The sequence below is a fragment of the Lissotriton helveticus genome, chromosome 10, assembly GCF_964261635.1.
Source record: "Lissotriton helveticus chromosome 10, aLisHel1.1, whole genome shotgun sequence".
NCBI lineage: Eukaryota > Metazoa > Chordata > Amphibia > Caudata > Salamandridae > Lissotriton > Lissotriton helveticus.
This window is the reverse complement of record NC_136071.1, coordinates 60,246,871-60,270,468: the sequence shown is the minus strand read 5'-3', so window position 1 is coordinate 60,270,468 and position 23,598 is coordinate 60,246,871. Positions and strand designations below refer to the sequence as shown.

The 23,598-nt window shown below is 44.7% G+C and overlaps 1 protein-coding gene across 1 annotated transcript in view; it reads left to right on the top strand.

The window, feature by feature from the left end:
• The window catches only part of LOC144783891 (extracellular calcium-sensing receptor-like), a 179,708-nt gene that overhangs the window by 26,314 nt on the left and 129,796 nt on the right, over positions 1–23,598 (top strand). The window contains exon 2 of the mRNA XM_078662633.1: positions 6,744–7,035. Coding sequence (XP_078518759.1) covers positions 6,744–7,035 — 292 coding nt within the window. The remainder of the gene's footprint in view (positions 1–6,743; positions 7,036–23,598) is intronic.

Genomic DNA, 23,598 nt, shown 5'->3' with positions numbered 1-23,598 from the left:
TTATAGAAGAAGGACTGGCTTGTTCCCCAGAGGACTACCCTGATACTATCAAATGCTGAACTATGCTAGGGGCCAGCCCTGCTCTCCAAGAAGGAAGACTGGATCTAGTCCATTTCATTCTAGGATAACCTGAGTGGCTTCAAGGGGTAGTTGGCTGGCTTCCTGTTCTTTTCCATGGAGACACAGCAAGCTCCAGAGGCCCCCTCCAACTGCCCAGATGACTGGCTGCAACTGGACCAGCTGAATCTCTACTAAACTGCTGGAGTGAGTTTTTAAACTGCAACTGGAACCTCCTTAGGTCCTAGTCCCTTAGCTGGCATCCGTGGAGCTCCTCCTTAAACAAAAAAAAGGAGCAATCCTGAAGATTTGGACTACAAATGGGCCTGTTGTCATCGAGACTATATTGCCTGTGACAACTCTCAATGTGAAGCTCCAGTGAACCCGAATCTTCGTGCTACAGCAACCATCAGCGTTTTTTGTCACTGTGAGACCTGCACTTTGTGCTAGAACCCAGGATGACTGCAAAGCTACGCTCCAACAACAATTGTCATCCAGATGACTCGCCTGCTCTACAGTCGACCTGGGATGCTGTCCCTACTCTTTATGGCGTTCTCCACCTTGAACTAGACACTTTGATCTAGACTTTTCAGCAGGATTAACCTGGTCCCTGTTTCCGACCTATGCTGCATCATGGTCATCCTGAACTTGTGACTTTCCACCAGTCTAGCATGACCAGATGACCAAGAGATTGGCACTGTGTGCTTTAACGTGTTACACTTACCAACAATTTTAAAATTCAATATCTGCAGACCTACTGATTGGATTGCTGTTATTTTGGTTACATTTTATTTGTTAAATGTTACTCTATTTTTATGTTTGGAGATATTCTTGACATCCCTTGCTCACCTAGATTGGAAGGTTTATGGCACCTGCTTCTTTTGCCTTGTTTGCTGCTATGCATTGGGGGAATCCTTTCCGGCCAGCCCTGCACTTTATATAAACTTTGTTGGTAAATCCCTGCCAGCTCCATAAAGCCCTTTTAGGTATTGAATACTATTTACGTACCTCTGTGACTACTTAACTGCCCTGACAGTGAATGTGAATGTTCTTCCTTTGGGACAATTATTACCATGGATTGCAATTGCTTAGCATTAGATGGGGTAGGATATTTCCTATTACATTGAGGGAAGCTATATACCATTGTCCTCTTTGTTTTCTGTAAGGCACTTGTGACCTCATGACACACAGGGTACACTTTCGAAGTTTGCACCATGGCACACCTTAAAACAGGTGAACCGGGCACAAACAGGGAAACTGATCCTATTATGGTGAGTGTGCTGCTGTCAGAGCAGAAGCAAACTCCTTCTGCCCTGGGAGTAGAACATTCAAGAGAAATACAAAGGGCTGCTTTACAACTGCTCGGTGTTTCACAGTGCAGGCGGCAACCCACAGGCACTCTCAAGAAGGGAGAGAGATCCCCTTGCAGGTAGATGCAGTGAGGGATTTTATCCGGCTTCAAGAGGAGGTCTGGGGTCCATGGAACCCCCTTCCTTCCCTCCAGTTTGCTGCCTTTAGCAGGCACATTGAAAGTGTGCCACCTTTTTATGGCACATTTTAAGTTTGCCTTCTGAAGGCATGTTTGAGTGAATGATTCATACTATATGGTGGAGACATGCATCCATCAGTACAATATTTCCTCTATGTTTTGCAATGCCTGCTTTCTTTCCTTGCCTGATCCTAAGGTGGGTACTGGTGGACTGTGTTCTCCTTCTCCTAATCCAGGCTTCCTTTTTCCTTACAGCACACAGTATTCTCTAGCTATCAACGCTAATCCATGAGGTTCATATTGCCAGGGTACCAATGCAGTGAGCTGGTTGAATACTTCCATTGGTTCCTGCATCAAGCACAAGATTAGTGCCTGACAGGCCTGGAGCAAAACCGGTCCTGGATATCCTTACAGCAATTACTTCCTATGATTGAGTCAGGTTTTCCATTTGATTAACTAATCTAGGACTAATTAATAAAGTCTGAATTCCATAACAATTTTGACTTTGTGTAAAATACATCAAAAGGAGTGTCAATACGGTGACTCTTTGCAATGAATAACTTTCACCATATTGCCTTTTAGGAACACATTATTATTATTTTTTCATTAGAAACAATTTACCATTGTACTGCACATGTAGTTAGTCATCATCTTCCACACCACTTATGCTCATCAATACATCATTTGTAGGTAATGCAGGATGCCACATAAGTCATCACTGATGATACCATTGCAAGAAACAGAGACTGTCCAAAGGCACTCAAATAGATGGGCACACTTCTATACACTTAACAACATCAACATCTGTCTTTCAATGGGAAGGTTGAACTGTTAGCACCACAATGTTTGCTCTTAAGATTATACAACTGTCAAATTTGGTTCTATTATAGTCTTCTATGCTATTTTCCATATATATCTGTGATAAAATGCCTGAGAATAATGAGGGTGGGGTTAAGAGTAGATGTGATAATGAAGATCCAAAGAAGGAACCCCATAGGCAGCATTAGGATGGGATGTATGACATTACAACGCATGCTTTTACCACGCATGCCTTTACAACGCAGTTTTTACAACGCATGCCTTTACAACGCATAGCGCTTAGGGGTGCTGGATAGTGAATAGTTTAATTTACTATTCCAACTCCAGTCCCCGTGGATAGTAGGGAAGGTGTTGGATAGTAAATTAAATCTATTCCCTATCCTTGAGCGCCCCCCAGTGCTATACGTTGTAATGACATGCGTTGTAATAGTTGCGTCGTAAAGGCACTGCGTGGTAAAAGTTGCGTTGTAAAGGATGTTTCCCGGATGGTAATGCCACTAGGTGCAATATGTCTTTAACTACTTAAAATATATTCTCTGTGTTTGTGCTTGTGTTTGCCAAGATATTGGTGATATCTTGGCAAACACTTACAAAAACACAGAGAAAGTATTTATTGCTCACTTTACTGTCTGTGCTCGGCAGTTTGAAAACCTGTACCACATTGATTCAGCTGGTTGATGGACCTCATCATGGAAGAACTAACGTATACAAAAAAGTGATGGATGGAATGCGTGAATTAATCTCTGCTACTTGTAATTCCTCGGCTGCATCCCACTCCATAGTTATTTTGCATACTATGTCTCCTCAATTTAGACCCGGCTATATGCAAATCAGTCTTGACCCTCCTCCAATTAGAAGTGTCTGAACCAAATAGTGAAGCCAGGTTCTCCCTGAACCAGAACACAAGCAACTTACGTCCGGTTTCATCCTAGTTATGCACTCATCAGACAGGTACAGCTTAGTTCCAGTGACACAGGCTGCATGGGTTCGATATCTGGGCATGCATGAACCACTTGGGGCGATGTATTAAAGTATACAAAAAGTGTTGGATGGAATGTTTGACTTAATCTCAACAGCTAAGTAAGTAAGTAAGTAAATTCTTTATTGCTTGATTAATAAAAATCTTTGTAATTGTTCATAAAAATACTTAGCGAGCACCATTCAGAGTACATAAAAGCTAGATATAAAAATTAGACATTTCATACAATCACATTAGTATAAAACAATTCTTAACTTGCAATATTAAATATGAAATAGAATCAGTGTGTGCAAAAGTGCATCTTGTGCTGGCCTTAAGTGAGAAAAAGTTAAAAACCCAATGAAACCTGTGAGGCACTGTCCGTGGGTAGCTGTGTAGTTGCAGTAGCAAGGAAGTCATAAACTCAGACAAACACTCACTAGTGAAAAGTTCTTTACTTGTCGGAGTTTTTCCCTGGTCATAGTTTTCCAAGTTCATAGAGTAACGGCTGGGTTTAGTGCAATGTTTACTGACTTCATGAAGCGAACCAGCCTGCAAGCTAATTGAATGTCCTCCCCGTTAAAGCAGGCCAGCAATGCCTGTTGACGGGTTCACAGGCGTTTTTGGTTCCACAGCTGTGTTAGATGTCTCCTTCGTTCAGTATCTAGGGCTTTACAGCTGCATAGCAAATGCAATACATCCTCCTTAGTTTCTTTGCAGAGTCTGCACTTTATGTTGGAATCCAAGTGTTTCCATGGGGGTAGGTGTTCTTTTGATGGTATTACCCCCATCCTCAACTGCAAGAAGGTTTCCTTCGTTGCCCGAGAGAAGCCAGTGGCTAGGTAGGCCTGTGGTTGCAGCCTGGTGTTACTCTGGATCAACAGCTGGTAATTACGCTGGGACGCATCCCAATCTATCGTTATTTTTTATACTATATTACCTCAGTTTGAATACAGCTGTTACCAAATCAAACTTGACTCTGCTCCAATCAGAACAGTCAGCCTGAACTGCCAAGCCAGGTCCTTCCTGAATAGAACTCAAGCAACCCAGAACTGGTTTCACCATTATAATAGACTCATCAGCCGACTATAGCTTGTTGCAATTACACTTTGTGCATGGGACCCATGTCTGGACATACCTGTCCTACTTAGGGTGACACGCTAGAGTAGACGAAAAAGTGATGGTTGGAATGCTGTTACAATTGGATATATCGCACTCTATTGTTATTTTGCACACTTTATCACCTCAGTTTGGACCCAGCTATTTGCGAACCAGTCTTGACCCTGCTCCAATCAGAACAGTCCAGCCCAACTGCCAACCTAGGTCCTCCCTGAACCAGAACACAAGCAACCTGGACCAATTTCACCCCAGTTATGGACTCATTAGCGGTGTATAGCTTGGTTCCAGTGACACAGTGTGTTTGAAAGTCAGGTCTGGGCATTCCCGTCCTACTGAGGGAGACACACTAAAAAGTATTTGGGCATATTACAGCCTGATGGGACCATAGGATGACCCCCTCCCTGGATCTGTATCTCCGCCACTCTTTTTCAGTGTCCTAATTTAACAACATTCTTCAACTAGATTAGCCATCAGCCTCAATTCATCTTGGTATTAGATCATTGTGGTTTTATTAAGCGGGCATGGGTGGGCACATAATCCATTTCATCCATTCAACGCCTCTCCTCCTCAACACCTTTTTTTCTCCTCAGCAGTGCTTTCCTTCTAATTGACCCCAGATATCTATTATGATTTACACTCCCATCATCCTAGGAGAAATCCTGAGACCTTAAAATTAATTGAGTATCAAAGCCATACTCTTCTAATGGATGGCCCTCTGTTTGGTATGGGTGGGTGTTGGTTGTATACTGTCCATTTGGATGGTTTGTTCCCTACCACACATGATTGAAACCGTCAGAGAATGTTCTACTGCTAGTTGAATACTGCATATTCCTAAGAGTGGAGGTCGCTAAGAATATACTATGGTCCATGAAAGAATGCTTCTTCAAAGATTAGCATCTTTCACGTATGGTCATTTTTTTCTTTTGCTTTATCAAATGAGGAGTTGGTCTAACGGCTAGGGCGGTCGACCTCGATTCTGGGGAACTGGGTTCGAGTCTCGGCAATGAGGTTGAACATCCTGTGAAAGTGGTCAAATCACTTAATCTCCTGTGCCTAACAAAAAATAAATGTGTCTTCATGTAACACAACTGGTACTATGTAAAGGGCTCTGATACCCAATTCCTTTGGGTCAAGTTTGTGCTATATAAAACTCTGTAAAAAAACATGATAAAGAATACTACAGTGATGGTAGGTATCCAAATGCATTACTCCATCTGTTCCCACACTTTTCTCTTAAACTCATGCTTACATGCAGCTAAGTGTTCACAGCAACATTATATGTGCCTTTTCTGACATATTTGCACTACACCAAAAGCACTTCCAACATGGACTCCCCTATACTCATGTACTCTTTACCCATCCATACACTAGCTAGTGAGTAAGAATCCTATCTTTTCACTCCTTTCTTCTTCAATACTCTCCAAGATGTGTCAACAAAAACAGCATAAGAGCATAACTCTGGTCTTCACACACACTTTAACACAAGTCATTCATTCATCCATCAAGTTCTGCCGCCAATCAGCCTTCTATGTATCCACATATGACTTTCAGCACCTTGTTAGTGGTATGAAGTGCAATATAAATGCAAATAAAATGCAATACAATACAACCCCATGTTATGCATATTGTGGTCTTTGCCTTCCTAAACACAATTGTTGGCATCCTTGAAGGTTATCTTTCCTTCACTCATGGCCACCACTACATTGAGACTCCTAATGAATTCCCCTTCCAGTGTAGGATGCAGCATCATCTTCAAGGCCATCACTAGAAGCCTAGTTATCTTGTAGAGAAACTCTCTACTTTGGTACAGTTCGGCAATCCAAAGAGCAAAATCCTGTCAGCATTAGATGCCCAGAAAAGGCAACAGGGAAAGCTAGGAAGGCAAGACTTTTCAAACTCTGTTGGAGGACAATAGACTAAAATCTCACTGCAAATGAGCCTGCCCTCTCCTTCCAACAATTTAGAAATACAATGACTGCAGAAATGTCTTATGTGCAATGAAGCTTACAATTCTGTGTGTAATTTAATAGTCTCAAACAAACGTTATAAATGCTTCTACTAAATATGGTGAAATTAATTTAAACAAAATGAAGTAAAACAAAAATAAAATAATGTAAAGAGTAATAAATAATATTGAAACATTTTGTATGTAAATTTAATTACGTGTGACCAGATGGTTTGCTAACTTTATGCTACCTATATGTCTTTCAATTGATATAAAAGCCATTTGATTCTAATTTTATATGACGCACTGCTTTAATTTAAATTTATTCTGGTTTCATGTTGTTTTCTTGTGTCCAGGATTCATTCAGAATTCTATCAAAGTGTCCTTGCCATGGTCTTTGCCATCAGAGAAATTAATAATATTACAGATCTTCTACCTAACACCACTGTGGGATTTCACATTTATGACTCTTGTGTCTCTGAGTTGGGGGCTATTCAGGGGACCCTGCAGCTGCTGTCAGGGGGCAAAGAGACAATACCTAACTACAGCCGCCCTTCACGCCCCAAGCTGGTTGGCTTCATTGGAGATGGGCCATCATCAGAAGCTCTTCCCATGGCAAGAATACTTGGGCTCAGCAGGTTCCCTCAGGTAAGTTATGAGCCTATCATGTACGGTAAAACAATGCAAGCATAACAGTGAAATTAAGGTGTACTATGACGGGTGCTGATGAACATATACACACATAATTATTTAACTGTAAATTCGCATCAGTGTTCCTAAACTATTTGCTGCTTGTGAGGATCAGTTGTTTATATTTAATTTCTGACTATTTTTCACCCAGGTGTTTTCACTTTTGCTAAGGCAAAGATTGGACTTCCCATATTATCAATCTAAATACAACTTGTTAAAGTAGAAAACCAACTCGAACCTAAAAGTAACACTTTATATTTACTAAAGTCGAGGCCCTCATCATGATGTCGGGCAGACCGCCACCGACAGACCATCAGTGGCGGTCCGCCCAACATCCAGGGCATCGGTCCAACTGCCAGATTCTGATACCGGTGGTCGAAACGCAGTGGTTGGGGGGAAAGAGCCCCCATTCCGACAGGATGAAGGAGCCCATTGGGCGGTGGTCAGACTGTAACCCCTAAAATGGAGGTTGTGCCTGCACAGACGATGCCATAGGGATAAATATGTCCCTATCCCTCAATCTTTACATGGCAGTCCCTCTGCCATGTAAGGGCAGACAGAAAGGGACTTTGGGGCCTCAAGCAGGGCCTCCTACCCCTATGGGCCACTGCTAAGTGGCCGGGGGCACATGAGGTGCCCCCCACACATCCATGCACCATGTGCCAGGCACCTATTGGTGCCTGGCACATGGTGCATGGATGTGCGCAAAGTGCTCAAGAACACAAGCTGCAGTGCTTTTGAGCACATTCTGACTGCCGGCTGGCAGTCCTATCATCATACAGCGTGTGGAACCTCCGACTCCTTGTTGGGCGGTCCCATTCCTGCTGCGATGAATGTTAGTCGTCCAACCACCCAACCCTATATTCTTTTATATAAAATATAATATTGTGGTTGATGGAAACCTTTCAGTATTGTTTCTAGGAACTGCGGAAGTGAATAATTAACAAGAAATCTCTGTCCCCCAGTCAAAGTCAAAGAAGATGTCTTGGGCTAATAAAGGTATCTGATTTGAGAGGCATGTGTGTTGTACTATTATTAATTAATGCTAATTTATTTTTCAGTGACTGAGTATGTACGTACTAGTATCAGTGTGTCAATGGTTACAAGAATGGTAGTCTGAAGTTTGGAGTAGGTGTATGATAGCTTATATTGGGGTGTCCCGGTACCCTTTGTTTTTTTTCTGGTTGGTTGGTTGGTTGATTGCTTTATTTCGATATGCATATATCATAAAAGCATTACAGAAAATAAAACAGCATGTCGAAAAAAGAGACTGTACATTTAGATATAAAAGAAATAAGAACACAATTAAGTAGAATAAATTATCTAAAACAGCATTAAATTGATACGGCCAGTCTTTTAAGTCGAATCAACCAAGCCCATTTTAAAAATTTGGAGACAGCGCAAACAATGTTAGGGGCTGTATTGGTTAAAAGTATCCGGATGGCCACCGTGTGCTGGCGTGTGCCCAGTTCTCTGCAAATTGGTTTAAGCCATCGTGATCTGGGGCGCCCATAGTCCGGACATTCAAATAGAAAGTGTGGCACAGTCTCTGGTTTGTCAGAGCATAGAGCACAATGACGTGATACGGGCACTGACTTGTTCCACCTGGAGCAAAGGTCGGCGAGGGGTAAAGTTCCTAATCGGAATTTGATATACAAGGACCGGTCCATGGCGATGGTGATTAGGTCCATGTAGGGCTCTAGCGCAACAACATCTTTAATAAGCAGAAAAGCTGCAGTGGCTTTGCAGTGCTGCTGGTTACTAGTGCGCTTCGCAGAGACCCAATCCCAATACAGTTTTTTTAGGGAGTCCTTTGGGGGGGCTGAACGGGTAAGCCAACAGGATTCCAAGCCTAATTCCCTTAGAAGTTGATTGGTTTCCCTGAGCCATTTGATCTTCCGCCAACCAGTGGAGCGCATCACCTCTGCTAACCCGTCAGCGTAAGGTTTTAAATCCGGAACCCTCCACAGGCGGGCCCACAGCAGGAGAGGGCGAAGTCGTGCCTGATCCCCAATTGCTTTGCAGCCTACATCCATTAGTACCGGAACTGTTGGAGTGCTCGACGGGATGGCAAGGAGATCTTTGATAAATTTATTCTCGGCCTTGCTCAAGGAGTCCAGTTTACCTTGTCCCCACAGTTCGGCTCCGTAGAGTGACGCGGAGACAGCTCGTGCTTTATAGATATCGATCAGTGGGGCAACACAATGTTTGGTAGAACTGCTGTACTCCTTAAGGAGGGCCCCTCCCACCCTTTTGTGGCCGATTATCATTTTATTGATATGAGCGGTCCAGTTCATTGAGTCACTTAGACGGATTCCCAAGTAATCAAATTCTGCCACTCTTTCAAGGGGGATTGAGTTCAGGACAGGGGGACGGCCTAGTTTGCGGGGGGGGGGTGCATGACTAAGTACTTAGTCTTGTCCACGTTAATAACAAGGCCTCTGGAGGTACAAAAGTGCTGGAAGCAATTCAAGAGTTTCTGGAGACCTTGGGGCGTCTTTGAAATGAGGAGGGTGTCGTCCGCGAACAATAGTGTTGGAATTTTTACGCCTCCCAGAGTGGGGGCGTCTGCTGGTTCGCCGAGCAGGTGCTCTACCACCCCGTTAATATAAAGGGAAAATAGGGTGGGAGCCAACACACAGCCCTGCCGCACTCCCCTCTCGACCCTGATCTTATCGGTCAATTCCCCATTTAGGCCCCATCTCACCTGGGCAAAGGTGGCATTATGCAATTTGATGAGCAGGTTGAGTATGTACGGGGGCATCCCTAAACCGTGCAACACCCTCCAGAGTTCCTCCCTCGGGACCAGGACAAAGGCAGTCTTTAGATCTATAAAGGCCAGGTAAAGACTGCCTTTGCCTAGCTCCACCACCTTCCAGTACAATACCATAAGCGTAAACACTTGTTCTATTGTTCCGGTACCTGACCGAAAACCGGCTTGCATGTCGGACAAGACGTGATTGTCATCCACCCGTTCTAAAATTCTCCCCAAGATAGCTTTCCCCGCCAGTTTCTGACTCGAATCTATTAGGCTTATGGGCCTATAATTCCCAGGAAGGTCCCTGCACCCCTTTTTAAAAATTGGTACTACCACGGCCCCCTTCCAGGAATCTGGGACCGCACCACCCATAATAATTGCATTAAGAAGGTCCGAAATCAGTACCCCCCATTCGTCTGCATAGGCTCGGAGGATATCTCCTGGGAGGCCGTCCGGGCCAGCAGCTTTTAGTGGCACCAGGGTTTTAATCTGGTTTGTAACATCCCGTGCTGAGAACAAGACCATGTCTCTGTCTAGGATGTATGGCGGGAGAGTGAAGGGATCATTGAGCTGGCCTTTGATGGGTGAGTAGAGTAATTGGAAGTGGGTGAGCCAGGTCTGGGCATTAATACTACAGGTCCTCAGTGTATCATCAGGGCGACTCCTGTTTCCCACCAAGTCCCAGAAGCCTTTGGCATCTCTCCTTTTACTGTCTGCCAAAAGGTCCTGCCAGTAATTGTCCTCCCACTCCTTCTTTGCGTTTTTCTGACAAAGGGAATAGTGTCTTCTGGCCACCCTGGTCCTGATGGGCTTTTTGGATTTGACTGCTTCGATGAGAAGCGACTTTGCCTCCCTGCACTTATCGTTAAACCAGCCCTGTCTAGCCCTTAAACGGGGATTCCTCCTGTTGGTGCTAACCGGTACTATAAAGAGGTCACTGATAGCCTGCGTTAGGGCACAGAACCTAGTAGTTACATTCGAAGAACAACCGGCCTCGCAAGGGACAGGGTTGTCTAAAGCTGTGGTGAGAAGTTGCCTTATGGCATTAGTCTTCTCCTCTGAGAGAGACAGTTTTGCCCATTTAAGTCGTCGACCGCAATTAGAAACTGCTGTCGAGTCCAGGATGGAATTACAGAGAGTTCTACTCTCAGTGCCAGATAGCCATCTAGCAGACAATGTGAGTGAGAGGAGATTGTGATCACTCTCAACGGAGGGTGAAATCACCATATCTTTGACCATGCTCCACAGGTTGACGTCTAGAAGAAAATAATCAATTCTAGACGAATATCCAGGCCTATTGTATGTATGGGCTCCTGCTTTATCTGATCCTGTCCTGCCATTAGCGGCCCTTAGTCCAAACTCCATGGTTATGGAGTTTAACTGAAGTGCCACCTCTGTCCACTTTTTAATGGGGCTGAGTTCTAAGGGCGGTATCCCCCACCTATTATCATATGCCTCTTGGTCTTGAGAGATTTCGAGGCCTAGGGGCTCAAACGTACAGTTTAAATCGCCTGCCACCAGAGTGCAATGCTTATAAGGGGACGAACGCAGCAGGGCTTCCAGGCAAGCTATAATTGGGGATTCTCTACCCCCCTTTGTACCTCGGGCATAGATGTTAAAAATGTTTAAGATGACTCGACCCTGTGGGTTTTTCAGGGAGATATTGAGCAAATCCGGGCATTTGGTATCCCGCACCACCACCCTGCAGTTAAGTTCAGAGGCCACCCAGATGAGGAGCCCGCCAGAGGGGCGCCCCCTACCAGATGCCGAAAGGACAGCTGGTGAGAAGTAGGTAGAATATCCTGCCTTGTGTAGGGGCTCCTTACTCCATGTTTCCTGGAACAGGCATATGGAGTATTGCTCCACAAGTGAGTCCCAGTTGGGCAGTGCCAACTTTCTCTCAAGGCCTGCTACGTTCCAGCTGAGAACCCTGATGAGTGGGTCCGTCACAGCTGCAATGCCGCAGGTCTCGACAGGAGCTGGTGATCCTATGGCACCCACCAGTGATAACCCAACTGAGAGGTCAGGTGACACCCTCACCTCCCCAGATTCCCCTAAAGTTCCGTCATCAACCTGGTCTTCTAATACTGGCGAAGGGCTGTGAGTTTTTGCAGAAACAGGGGGAGCGACTCCGGCCCTCCTATTCGCGAAAAACTCATGGACAGCCTCAAGAAGTCAACAACCCCCCGCTCCCCAAAAGGGTAGAATGGGGCTTGTACACGCCTGCGTTGCGGTATTACCTGAGAAAAATTGACCCCGAGGAATGCTATTATAGGGGAGTTGTCCAAGATGGATGGAAGGAGTGGTCGTGATAGTCCGTGGGTAGAAGAATGTTAAGTCGACTGCGTCAACACCCGTTCCAGCCGCGGATCGCCCTTGAGAGCATATCAAATGGGTGACTCTTGTGTCTTGGAAATTAACCACCACACAGACCCCTTCAAAAGATTTTTTCCCCTGTCCAATCCAACCCACCCTGCGTACGCCAAGAATTAGGCCATCCACTCCGGGAGGGAGGGGCCTGTTGATTTTCAGCCAATGGATGACCTTGTTCTTTAGCGCCTGATGGTTTTCCTGCTGGGTATCCTTAATAGGGGGGACTTTAGTGAGGACAACAACAAACGGGTGGCACTCAGGGGGGAGGTTAACTGGGGGACACTTACGTGTTGGTTTCTGCGGAATAGCCAGTGGAGAAGGGTTTTTGGGCGGAAGGGTGGTGGGTTTAACCTTAAGGGTTATCGCTGCACCGCCAGTTTTGGCGTGAGAAGCGGCCCCGGGTTGTGAAGTTGGTCCCGTCCCTCCCTTCTGATGTTTCTTATGACCTGGGTTAGGCACAGGGGTTGTTACAACTGGGGGAGGAATGGCATGCACTTGGGCAGCATGAGTGGAGACATTCGGCCTTGTCTGCCTCAAACCAGCCTGGGAGGCGACCGAAGAAGCATTCCCAGGGGCTGGTGACTTGGGCGGCAGTGTCGACTGTTCTCCTGGAGGATGGCTCACTAAAACCTCTTTCCCAGTGTTCCTATCTGTCCTATCCTCGCTAGGCTTCGGCTGTAGTTTAAACAGGGTTTTCAGGGAAAAGAAATTGTCCCTGGTGACCTGTTCAAAACGGTCAAGCCTGTCCCCCAAACTTTTGACTTGGTCGATAAGTGGTACCAAAAGAGACTTGACCAGTTTCTCGATCGGCTCCAGAAAGAAGCCCTCGTTAGCTAGGTCAAGTACTGCTGGGACCAGCGGGGGGGGGTAGCACTGTATCAGCTACAGTTTGAGGGGCATTGGAATTCCCAGGTGGTGCAGGTCCTCCGGCACCTGGAAGTGTGGGGCCCCTCTGGGGCTGATACCTAGGGTGCTTAATAAGCGTGGAGTGACAACCCTTTCGGATGATGGTCGCCCTTTTCCCTTTCCTTTTCATTGGCCCCCGGATAGATGGAGTCTGGGACAGTAGTTGTGAATCGGGTGTGGGAACGTCAGGGCGGGATTGGGACAGAATGCCAGGAGAGCTGGCTGTGGGAAGGTCGGGGCGGGACTCTACAACCACGGTACAAGGGCTGACGAGGTGAGGAACAATTAGCAAACTTTCTACCCCATCTGTTCCAACCTCTAGTGATGCATTATGCGAATCCCCAGGTAAATCCCCAAGCAAGGGTGCAGGGGAAATGGAGATTGATGAGGACATCACTAGTGCCAAAGAAGGACTTTTGGAAGGGGGGAAGTCAAGAGAGAGGCGCCGTTCTGATATGGCGATCTCATTGTCGATAACAGCTGCCACCCTGGTGAGGAATTTGTCCATGGAGCCGAACATGGCACCCCCTGGGGCACTTTCACCACCACCCCTCAAGGTCTTACCGGAACGGGTTGACATGCTGGATTCCGGGCCCACAGTGAAGCACCAAGAACTTAGACCTGTTGCAGTGGATGTAAGGGGGGTGGCCCAGCCCTGCCTCCTCCTGCCCCGGACGGCCACAGACGGTCCCGCCCTTGTCCCGGGCTTCTCCCGGCGAGCTCCCGCGCGCTCCCGCGCAGCGGTATTCACACGTTAAGATATAGCTATTACGATGAACACCCGGTCGTTGGGGGCGGGGAGGGAGAGCAGCCCAGGTGGAACGGGCGGGGTTACTGGGACTCCTGGGAAATGTAGTCCCAGCCCTCTTGCTCGCAGCCCTCAACCCCTGTCTTACCCCAGCAGCAGCTAACAGCCCACGAAGGAGAGCGCCCCTCTGCGAAGCGGGACCCGCGCAGCGGGTTCCGCGAGGCGTTGATGGAGATGCAAAGAATCCACGGGCGAACCAAACAGCAAGGCAGGTTTGTCAAAGTGTCCCACGAAGTGCAGTCCAAGCCGGTATTAAATCACCCGGTCGTTGGGGGCGGGGAGGGAGAGCAGCCCAGGTGGAACGGGCGGGGTTACTGGGACTCCTGGGAAATGTAGTCCCAGCCCTCTTGCTCGCAGCCCTCAACCCCTGTCTTACCCCAGCAGCAGCTAACAGCCCACGAAGGAGAGCGCCCCTCTGCGAAGCGGGACCCGCGCAGCGGGTTCCGCGAGGCGTTGATGGAGATGCAAAGAATCCACGGGCGAACCAAACAGCAAGGCAGGTTTGTCAAAGTGTCCCACGAAGTGCAGTCCAAGCCGGTATTAAATCACCCGGTCGTTGGGGGCGGGGAGGGAGAGCAGCCCATGTGGAACGGGCGGGGTTACTGGGACTCCTGGGAAATGTAGTCCCAGCCCTCTTGCTCGCAGCCCTCAACCCCTGTCTTACCCCAGCAGCAGCTAACAGCCCACGAAGGAGAGCGCCCCTCTGCGAAGCGGGACCCGCGCAGCGGGTTCCGCGAGGCGTTGATGGAGATGCAAAGAATCCACGGGCGAACCAAACAGCAAGGCAGGTTTGTCAAAGTGTCCCACGAAGTACAGTCCAAGCCGGTATTAAATCACCCGGTCGTTGGGGGCGGGGAGGGAGAGCAGCCCAGGTGGAACGGGCGGGGTTACTGGGACTCCTGGGAAATGTAGTCCCAGCCCTCTTGCTCGCAGCCCTCAACCCCTGTCTTACCCCAGCAGCAGCTAACAGCCCACGAAGGAGAGCGCCCCTCTGCGAAGCGGGACCCGCGCAGCGGGTTCCGCGAGGCGTTGATGGAGATGCAAAGAATCCACGGGCGAACCAAACAGCAAGGCAGGTTTGTCAAAGTGTCCCACGAAGTGCAGTCCAAGCCGGTATTAAATCACCCGGTCGTTGGGGGCGGGGAGGGAGAGCAGCCCAGGTGGAACGGGCGGGGTTACTGGGACTCCTGGGAAATGTAGTCCCAGCCCTCTTGCTCGCAGCCCTCAACCCCTGTCTTACCCCAGCAGCAGCTAACAGCCCACGAAGGAGAGCGCCCCTCTGCGAAGCGGGACCCGCGCAGCGGGTTCCGCGAGGCGTTGATGGAGATGCAAAGAATCCACGGGCGAACCAAACAGCAAGGCAGGTTTGTCAAAGTGTCCCACGAAGTACAGTCCAAGCCGGTATTAAATCACCCGGTCGTTGGGGGCGGGGAGGGAGAGCAGCCCAGGTGGAACGGACGGGGTTACTGGGACTCCTGGGAAATGTAGTCCCAGCCCTCTTGCTCGCAGCCCTCAACCCCTGTCTTACCCCAGCAGCAGCTAACAGCCCACGAAGGAGAGCGCCCCTCTGCGAAGCGGGACCCGCGCAGCGGGTTCCGCAAGGCGTTGATGGAGATGCAAAGAATCCACGGGCGAACCAAACAGCAAGGCAGGTTTGTCAAAGTGTCCCACGAAGTGCAGTCCAAGCCGGTATTAAATCACCCGGTCGTTGGGGGCGGGGAGGGAGAGCAGCCCAGGTGGAACGGGCGGGGTTACTGGGACTCCTGGGAAATGTAGTCCCAGCCCTCTTGCTCGCAGCCCTCAACCCCTGTCTTAAACCAGCAGCAGCTAACAGCCCACGAAGGAGAGCGCCCCTCTGCGAAGCGGGACCCGCGCAGCGGGTTCCGCGAGGCGTTGATGGAGATGCAAAGAATCCACGGGCGAACCAAACAGCAAGGCAGGTTTGTCAAAGTGTCCCCAGTTTGTCAAAGTGTTTTTTTTCTATGAACTTCAGAGGTTTTTTAAATGCTAATTTCTAACTATGACGTCCCTGAATCCTGTGGTTTTTTTCAGTAAATTTCCAATGTTTTTAAATGCTAATATATATATATATATATATTACCTACTGGCGGTCGCCAGTAGGTATATATAGTTAGGATTTTTTCCCTATGGGATTTTTGAAAATTCTATGTCTAATAACTTTGGCGTTTGTGGACAGAATTGGCTGAAATTTTCAGGAAAATGGAACATTTTGTTTCTGAGCAGCCCCTGGAAATTTGGGGAGGTTTTGTCAAGGGGGGGCCGAGAAAAAAGGGGGTCCCAAAACGTGTTTTTAACATTGAGTTTTCCATAGGGCGGTTGGCCTCACTTTTAGCCCGAACGGCTGAATGGATTTCCACGAAACTTGGCAAAATTGTAGGGACTGGTAGCCCGATGTGCCTTTGCTAGGTCTCAATATATGTGCTTCAGTGGATTTTGCTAAATTAACGTTTAAAAAAAGATATATATCTGTAAGCGCGCTCCAGGCAGCGCTCCGGTTCGCGTACTTGACGCGTAACGGAACTTCGCGTAGCGAAGCTGATTGGCTCTCCGGTGTCTGTCAACATTCTAAACAGTCCGGAGCGGCCGCCATCTTGTCTCTCGGTAGGATTGAGAGACAAGAGGAGGCCAAAACAAAGGGGGAAATGACCATAAGGGGGCATAGTAGATCCTCCATGACCCCCTAGGTTTGATGTGGAGGCTTTAAAAGGGCCCCGCGGGGCAAAAAAAAAAAAAACTAATTTTTTTTTGCGTGGGTAGCGCCCGGTTCGCGAACCGGGAAGCGTTCTGGGCAGCGTACTATAAGGAAAAAAGAATGATAGAGTTTTCAAATACTGTATGTTAATTGATTGTTGGTTTTGTTGATTATTTTTTAATTTTTTTATTTTTTAAGCAATTATTTATTATTGTAATTGTGTTTCAAAATTTAATAACATTTCTAACATTTCACTAGTTTATGAATTACATATAAAAATGATTAAAGACTCAAATAATTTTTTAATATTACATATAATTTTATTTTTCAGATTGTTTTTCAAAATTTAATAGAATGTCTAACATTTGACTGTCAGATATGTCCTCTTGTTGAGTGAACATAACTTCCCACATTTGACCGTCATCATAATGAAGTAAATGATCCACAGATTCTACACATTGAACTAATTCATGGTCCCGTGATTCATCCATGAAATCTGAGTCATCATTGTCCTCAATATCTTTTTCTGTGTTGTTCTCCAGAACAATTTGCATAAAAAATAAATATATCACTAGAGATAGGGCACTGTTGGGTTTAAGTTCAGACAGGTACTTGTGAGTTTATAACAGAGAAGTAATCTATGGGCACTGTATGGTTTCAGGCGTGAAGTAGTACTATTAAAAAGTGCCTCTGAAGAAGCCTAAGTAAATTCATAATTATACCACAGAAATCTAAATCAATCCATAATTATAATAAAGAAGCCTTTCTCAATGTCTAACTCTTACAGAGGGATAGTATATAACTATCTGAAAATGATTTCAAATTTATAAAATAATATCTCACCTTCTAAAAACAAGTTTAAGTTGTCAGTGAAAATGATCTTGCAATGTAGTTCAGGAAGTAGTAGTCAAAATGGCTGTGTTTCTCTCTCTTCCTTTATATATATTCAGGTACATAACCAATCAAATGTCAGGTAAAAAAAGTAGAAAATGAAAGTAACATTTTAATTGGTTGTCAATTCCAACACTTCAGATGTGTTTTGTGAAGTAATTTACCTCAGGGTATTTAGAGAGGTCTACAGGCTAAATGGCTAAATGGAATTTCAATCAAATTTGTGAAAATGGTAGGGATTGGTATGTAGTATGAGCTAATCTATATTTGGTGAAAGTGTCTCCAGTCGTTTTTCTGTAAATTACTTTCCCACCTTTTTTTGATGGAGCGCTTCCCGGGGAGCGCCCCAGTACGCGAACTGGCGAGCGCCCCGGTACGTGAACCTGAAGCGTTACGGGAGTCCACCATTTTGTGTTTCGGTCGAATTAAGATACAAGATGGAGGGCAAATAATGTTCAGAATGGGTAGAAGGGGGCACGGTAGACTTATCTTGACCCCCTAGGTTTTCTGAGGGTGGCTGAGGAGGCCCATATGTGCGAAAAAAAACATTTTTTAAAAAATTTAGCGAGGTTAGCTCCCGGTTCGCGTACCGGGTAGCGCCCCAGGGAGCGTACTTTGTTGAAAATTTGTGAAAAAAGTTAGAGTAAAATAATAATTGTGAGTGATCAGATGTAGGGTAGCTCTGAGAAGAGCTTTTGGGTTTATGGTACATTTAGGTACTTATAAGTAGGTACCAATGCACAGTCTTAAATTCAGAGTGAAAATTCTGTTGCCCTCATCTGAGAAGTGAACTCCATCTCCTCTGTAGATATCTTGCATGTAGTAACGCAAGTTATTGTTGTACATGGAGCCCATTCCATGGTCTCTCATGTAAGCTGAAACAGATTTGTTTACATGCTTCCTCAACTTCTCAATTTGTGGACAAAATTGGTTTGACCACCTCCATTTCTGTCTTTGGCATATATTTGAATATACCAAGGCAGTCTGAGGAAAAAGTGCCATTAATTGCTCAAAGGTGTCCTTTAAAAGCATTTCCAGACCTACCCCAGTCAAAGTGCCCAAATCATTACCTCCACAGTGCACAATTAACAGGTCAGGTTTTGGCAAATGCATAAAGGTTTTCACCAATGGTATCAATTGGTGACATTTTAATCCTCTGTGGCCAAACCACTTAATTTCCACATCTTGTAAATTGAGGTTAGGTAAATTTCTGTTCTCAGCATACCTCTGAGCCCAATAGATGTAACTATGTCCAACAATCCAGACAGAAAACATGGTGGGAGAAGGTTCTCCTGCAGTCAGATGAAGTGTGGCAATGAAATGGCAGTTGAAAAAATAAGAGTGTAAAATGAAAAAAACTGTGGAGTTTCTGTGTTAATGAAGCAGTAAGAGTGATTGGTGGATTTTGATTGCTGAAAACAGAAAGTTAGGGTGCATGGATGAGTTCTTTGAAAGATGTATTTTGAGTGGTCAAGAAAAAATCATTAAATGAAAGAATGCATTGGATATGCAGGTGCACTGAGAGTTCAGAGTTCAATTGCAACATTGTTGTGTGAACTTGCAAACACCAGAGGTCTTCCAAGAGGTGGTTGCTATGCAAAAAAAGCAGAGAGGGCAGAGGGGGGAAGGGTTTTGATTTGAAAAAAAGTGAGGCAAGAGTTTTGATTGGGTGACATGAGAGATATGTGTGAAGAATTACAGCATTTGTGTGCTTTTGATAGCTGCAGACTCTGGAGTGCATACCTTTTGCTCTGCTGAAGACAAATTGGTGTGTTTCTGAGACTGTTTTGAAACTCAAAGTATTTGCTAAGGTGAGAAAAGATTTCTTTAATTTAGATAGAGAATAGTGTGCTTTAAGGAGAAAATTATGAAGAAAGTTGTGTTTTTCAAATGTTGCTTTGTCTCAAGTGTTTTACAAATAGATTTTGTTTCTTTGAGAAATTGTAATTGGAGAAAATGTGAAGTATTAGTACTGACAGGGTTTTTATGTGCATAGGAGCTGTGGAGTGTTTTCAAAGTATGACTTGTAAAATTTGTGAGGAAAAGGAATGGTTTTAATATTTATGACAAGGACATAATGGTGTATGCTTCTTTATAAGGCAATTGAGTATCTCTAATGGTATTTTTCCCATTTAAATGTAAGACCTTTCCCTGTGGAGCAAATTGCTTGTAAATATGCTCACACCTGTGCATGGCAAATTTAGATTTTGAATGTTTGCGTTACATAGCCATGTTAGAAGTGACCCAAACATGCTGCAAAGGCAATCAAAAAATGCTTTCATGTGTCTTAAGGACATTTTAAGTCATTTCCCCATGTGGAGTATTTTCAAATTATGACTTGTAAATCGTTTTTGAGGAAAAGGAATTGTTTTAATATTTATGACAAGGACATAATGGTGTATGCTTCTTTATAAGGAAATTGAGTGTCTCTGATGTTATTTTTCCCATTTTAATGTAAGACCTTTCCCTGTGGAGCAAATTGCTTGTAAATATGCTCACACCTGTGCATGGCAAATTTAGATTTTGAATGTTTGCGTTACATAGCCATGTTAAAAGTGACCCAAACATGCTGTAAAGGCAATCAAAAAACGCTTTCATGTGTCTTAAGGACATTTTAAGTCATTTCCCCATGTGCAGTGTTTTCAAATTATGACTTGAAAATCGTTTTTGAGGTAAAGGATTGTTGTTAAAATTGATGTGCGCCATATGCCCCCAAATTTCATTTTCAGGGGTGCACCAGGGTGTTCTTGAGACACCCCTGCACCCTTGGAAAAATTCCTAATTTGCGATGAGCTAATTGCTAATCGCAAATTGCACCTTCATTGCTATGGGCCTCCTGGCCCATGGAAATGAATGGGTAATTTGCAATTAGCAATTTGCTCATCGCAAATTAGGAATGGTAAAGAATCGCTATTTATTCCTTAAAATTCGCTATTTAGGAAATGCAAAATAGTTTGATGATACATATGGCGGTTCATCTCTAACAAGATAAGAAGCTTAGGGATAGATTTATGATGACTGGCGCAATGAAGTGGACATCACTTACTTCATTGGTAGGCCTTTACATGTATTATCTCCTCTGTATTCTTCATCAAGTGTAACTTTGATCTGCAATCCTGAGTAGGCCTCACCTTAAACAAACCTCTGGATAGGCCACACCTTATCGTCATCCTGAATTAATCATTTAAAATGCTAGGGACAGATTTATGATAGGTGTATGCCTCTTTTGCGCCACTGTGCGTCACTTTTGTGATGCAGCGGCGGTGCAAAAGATTTGCTATGAGGCGACAAAATTACAAATTGATGCATTTAGGCAGATGTGTCATGCTGTAAAAAAACCGTGCCACATGAAACCGATGCAGTAGTGATGCAAAAGATGCACCATGTTGCAAGACAGGCCTCACTTGGGGCCATATGTATCAAGCTAATTAGCATTCGCAAAGGCCGAAATTCTGCGAATTTCAGCCTTTGCGAATGTTAATTAGACAAATGGTATGTATCAAACAAGTTTGATGCAAAATAAGGAATAGCAAAATTTGCTATTCCTTATTTTGCGATTGCACTGAAGGATTTGCAAATTTTGCGATTTCTTAAATGCAATGTATCAAACAAAAAATATGCAAAAAATGCCATTAAGGATTTGCAAATTACCACCAACTTCTAGTTGGTGGTAATTTGCGAATTCTTTTCAAAAAGCTTTTTTTCCAAAAAGCAAAAGGTGCCCTATGACGCTCATACATGCCTTTAGGGCATGTATGTGCGCCATATGCCCCCAAATTTCTTTTTCAGGGGTGCAGCAGGGTGTTCTTGAGACACCCCTGCACCCTTGGAAAAATTCCTAATTTGCGATGAGTTAATTGCTAATCGCAAATTGCACCTTCATTCCTATGGGCCTCCTGGCCCATGGAAATGAATGGGTAATTTGCAATTAGCAATTTGCTCATCGCAAATTAGGAATGGTAAAGAATCGCTATTTATTCCTTAAAATTCGCTATTTAGGAAATGCAAAATAGTTTGATGATACATATGGCGGTTCATCTCTAACAAGATAAGAAGCTTAGGGATAGATTTATGATGACTGGCGCAATGAAGTGGACATCACTTACTTTATTGGTAGGCCTTTACATGTATTATCTCCTCTGTATTCTTCATCAAGTGTAACTTTGATCTGCAATCCTGAGTAGGTCTCACCTTAAACAAACCTCTGGATAGGCTACACCTTATCGTCATCCTGAATTAATCATTTAAAATGCTAGGGACAGATTTATGATAGGTGTATGCCTCTTTTGCGCCACTGTGCGACACTTTTCTGATGCAGCGGCGGTGCAAAAGATTTGCTATGAGGCGACAAAATTACAAATTGATGCATTTAGGCAGATGTGTCATGGTGTAAAAAAACCGTGCCACATGAAACCGATGCAGCAGTGATGCAAAAGATGCACCATGTTGCAAGACAGGCCTCACTTGGGGCCATATGTATCAAGCTAATTAGCATTCGCAAAGGCCGAAATTCTGCGAATTTCGGCCTTTGCGAATGCTAATTAGACAAATGGTATGTATCAAACAAGTTTGATGCAAAATAAGGAATAGCAAAATTTGCTATTCCTTATTTTGCGATTGCACTTAAGGATTTGCAAATTTTGCGATTCCTTAAATGCAATGTATCAAACAAAAAATATACAAAAAATGCCATTAAGGATTTGCAAATTACCACCAACTTCTAGTTGGTGGTTATTTGCGAATTCTTTTCAAAAAGCTTTTTTTCCAAAAAACAAAAGATGCCATATGACGCCCATACATGTCCTTAGGGCATGTATGTGCGCCATATGCCCCCAAATTTCTTTTTCAGGGGTGCAGCAGGGTGTTCTTGAGACACCCCTGCATCCTTGGAAAAATTCCTAATTTGCGATGAGCTAATTGCTAATCGTAAATTGCACCTTCATTCCTATGGGCCTCCTGGCCCATGGAAATGAATGGGTAATTTGCAATTAGCAATTTGCTCATCGCAAATTAGGAATGGTAAAGAATCGCTATTTATTCCTTAAAATTCGCTATTTAGGAAATGCAAAATAGTTTGATGATACATATGGCGGTTCATCTCTAACAAGATAAGAAGCTTAGGGATACATTTATGATGACTGGCGCAATGAAGTGGACATCACTTACTTCATTGGTAGGCCTTTACATGTATTATCTCCTCTGTATTCTTCATCAAGTGTAACTTTAATCTGCAATCCTGAGTAGGTCTCACCTTAAACAAACCTCTGGATAGGCTACACCTTATCGTCATCCTGAATTAATCATTTAAAATGCTAGGGACAGATTTATGATAGGTGTATGCCTCTTTTGAGCCACTGTGCGTCACTTTTCTGATGCAGTGGCGGTGGAAAAGATTTGCTATGAGGCGACAAAATTACAAATTGATGCATTTAGGCAGATGTGTCATGGTGTAAAAAAACCGTGCCACATGAAACCGATGCAGCAGTGATGCAAAAGATGCACCATGTTGCAAGACAGGCCTCACTTGGGGCCATATGTATCAAGCTAATTAGCATTCGCAAAGGCCGAAATTCGCCTTTGCGAATGCTAATTAGACAAATGGTATGTATCAAACAAGTTTGATGCAAAATAAGGAATAGCAAAATTTGCTATTCCTTATTTTGCGATTGCACTTAAGGATTTGCAAATTTTGCGATTCCTTAAATGCAATGTATCAAACAAAAAATATACAAAAAATGCCATTAAGGATTTGCAAATTACCACCAACTTTTAGTTGGTGGTTATTTGCGAATTCTTTTCAAAAAGCTTTTTTCCCAAAAAAGAAAAGGTGCCATACGACGCCCATACATGCCCTTAGGGCATGTATGTGCGCCATATGCCCCCAAATTTCTTTTTCAGGGGTGCAGCAGGGTGTTCTTGAGACACCCCTGCAGCCTTGGAAAAATTCCTAATTTGCGATGAGCTAATTGCTAATCGTAAATTGCACCTTCATTCCTATGGGCCTCCTGGCCCATGCAAATGAATGGGTAATTTGCAATTAGCAATTTGCTCATCGCAAATTAGGAATGGTAA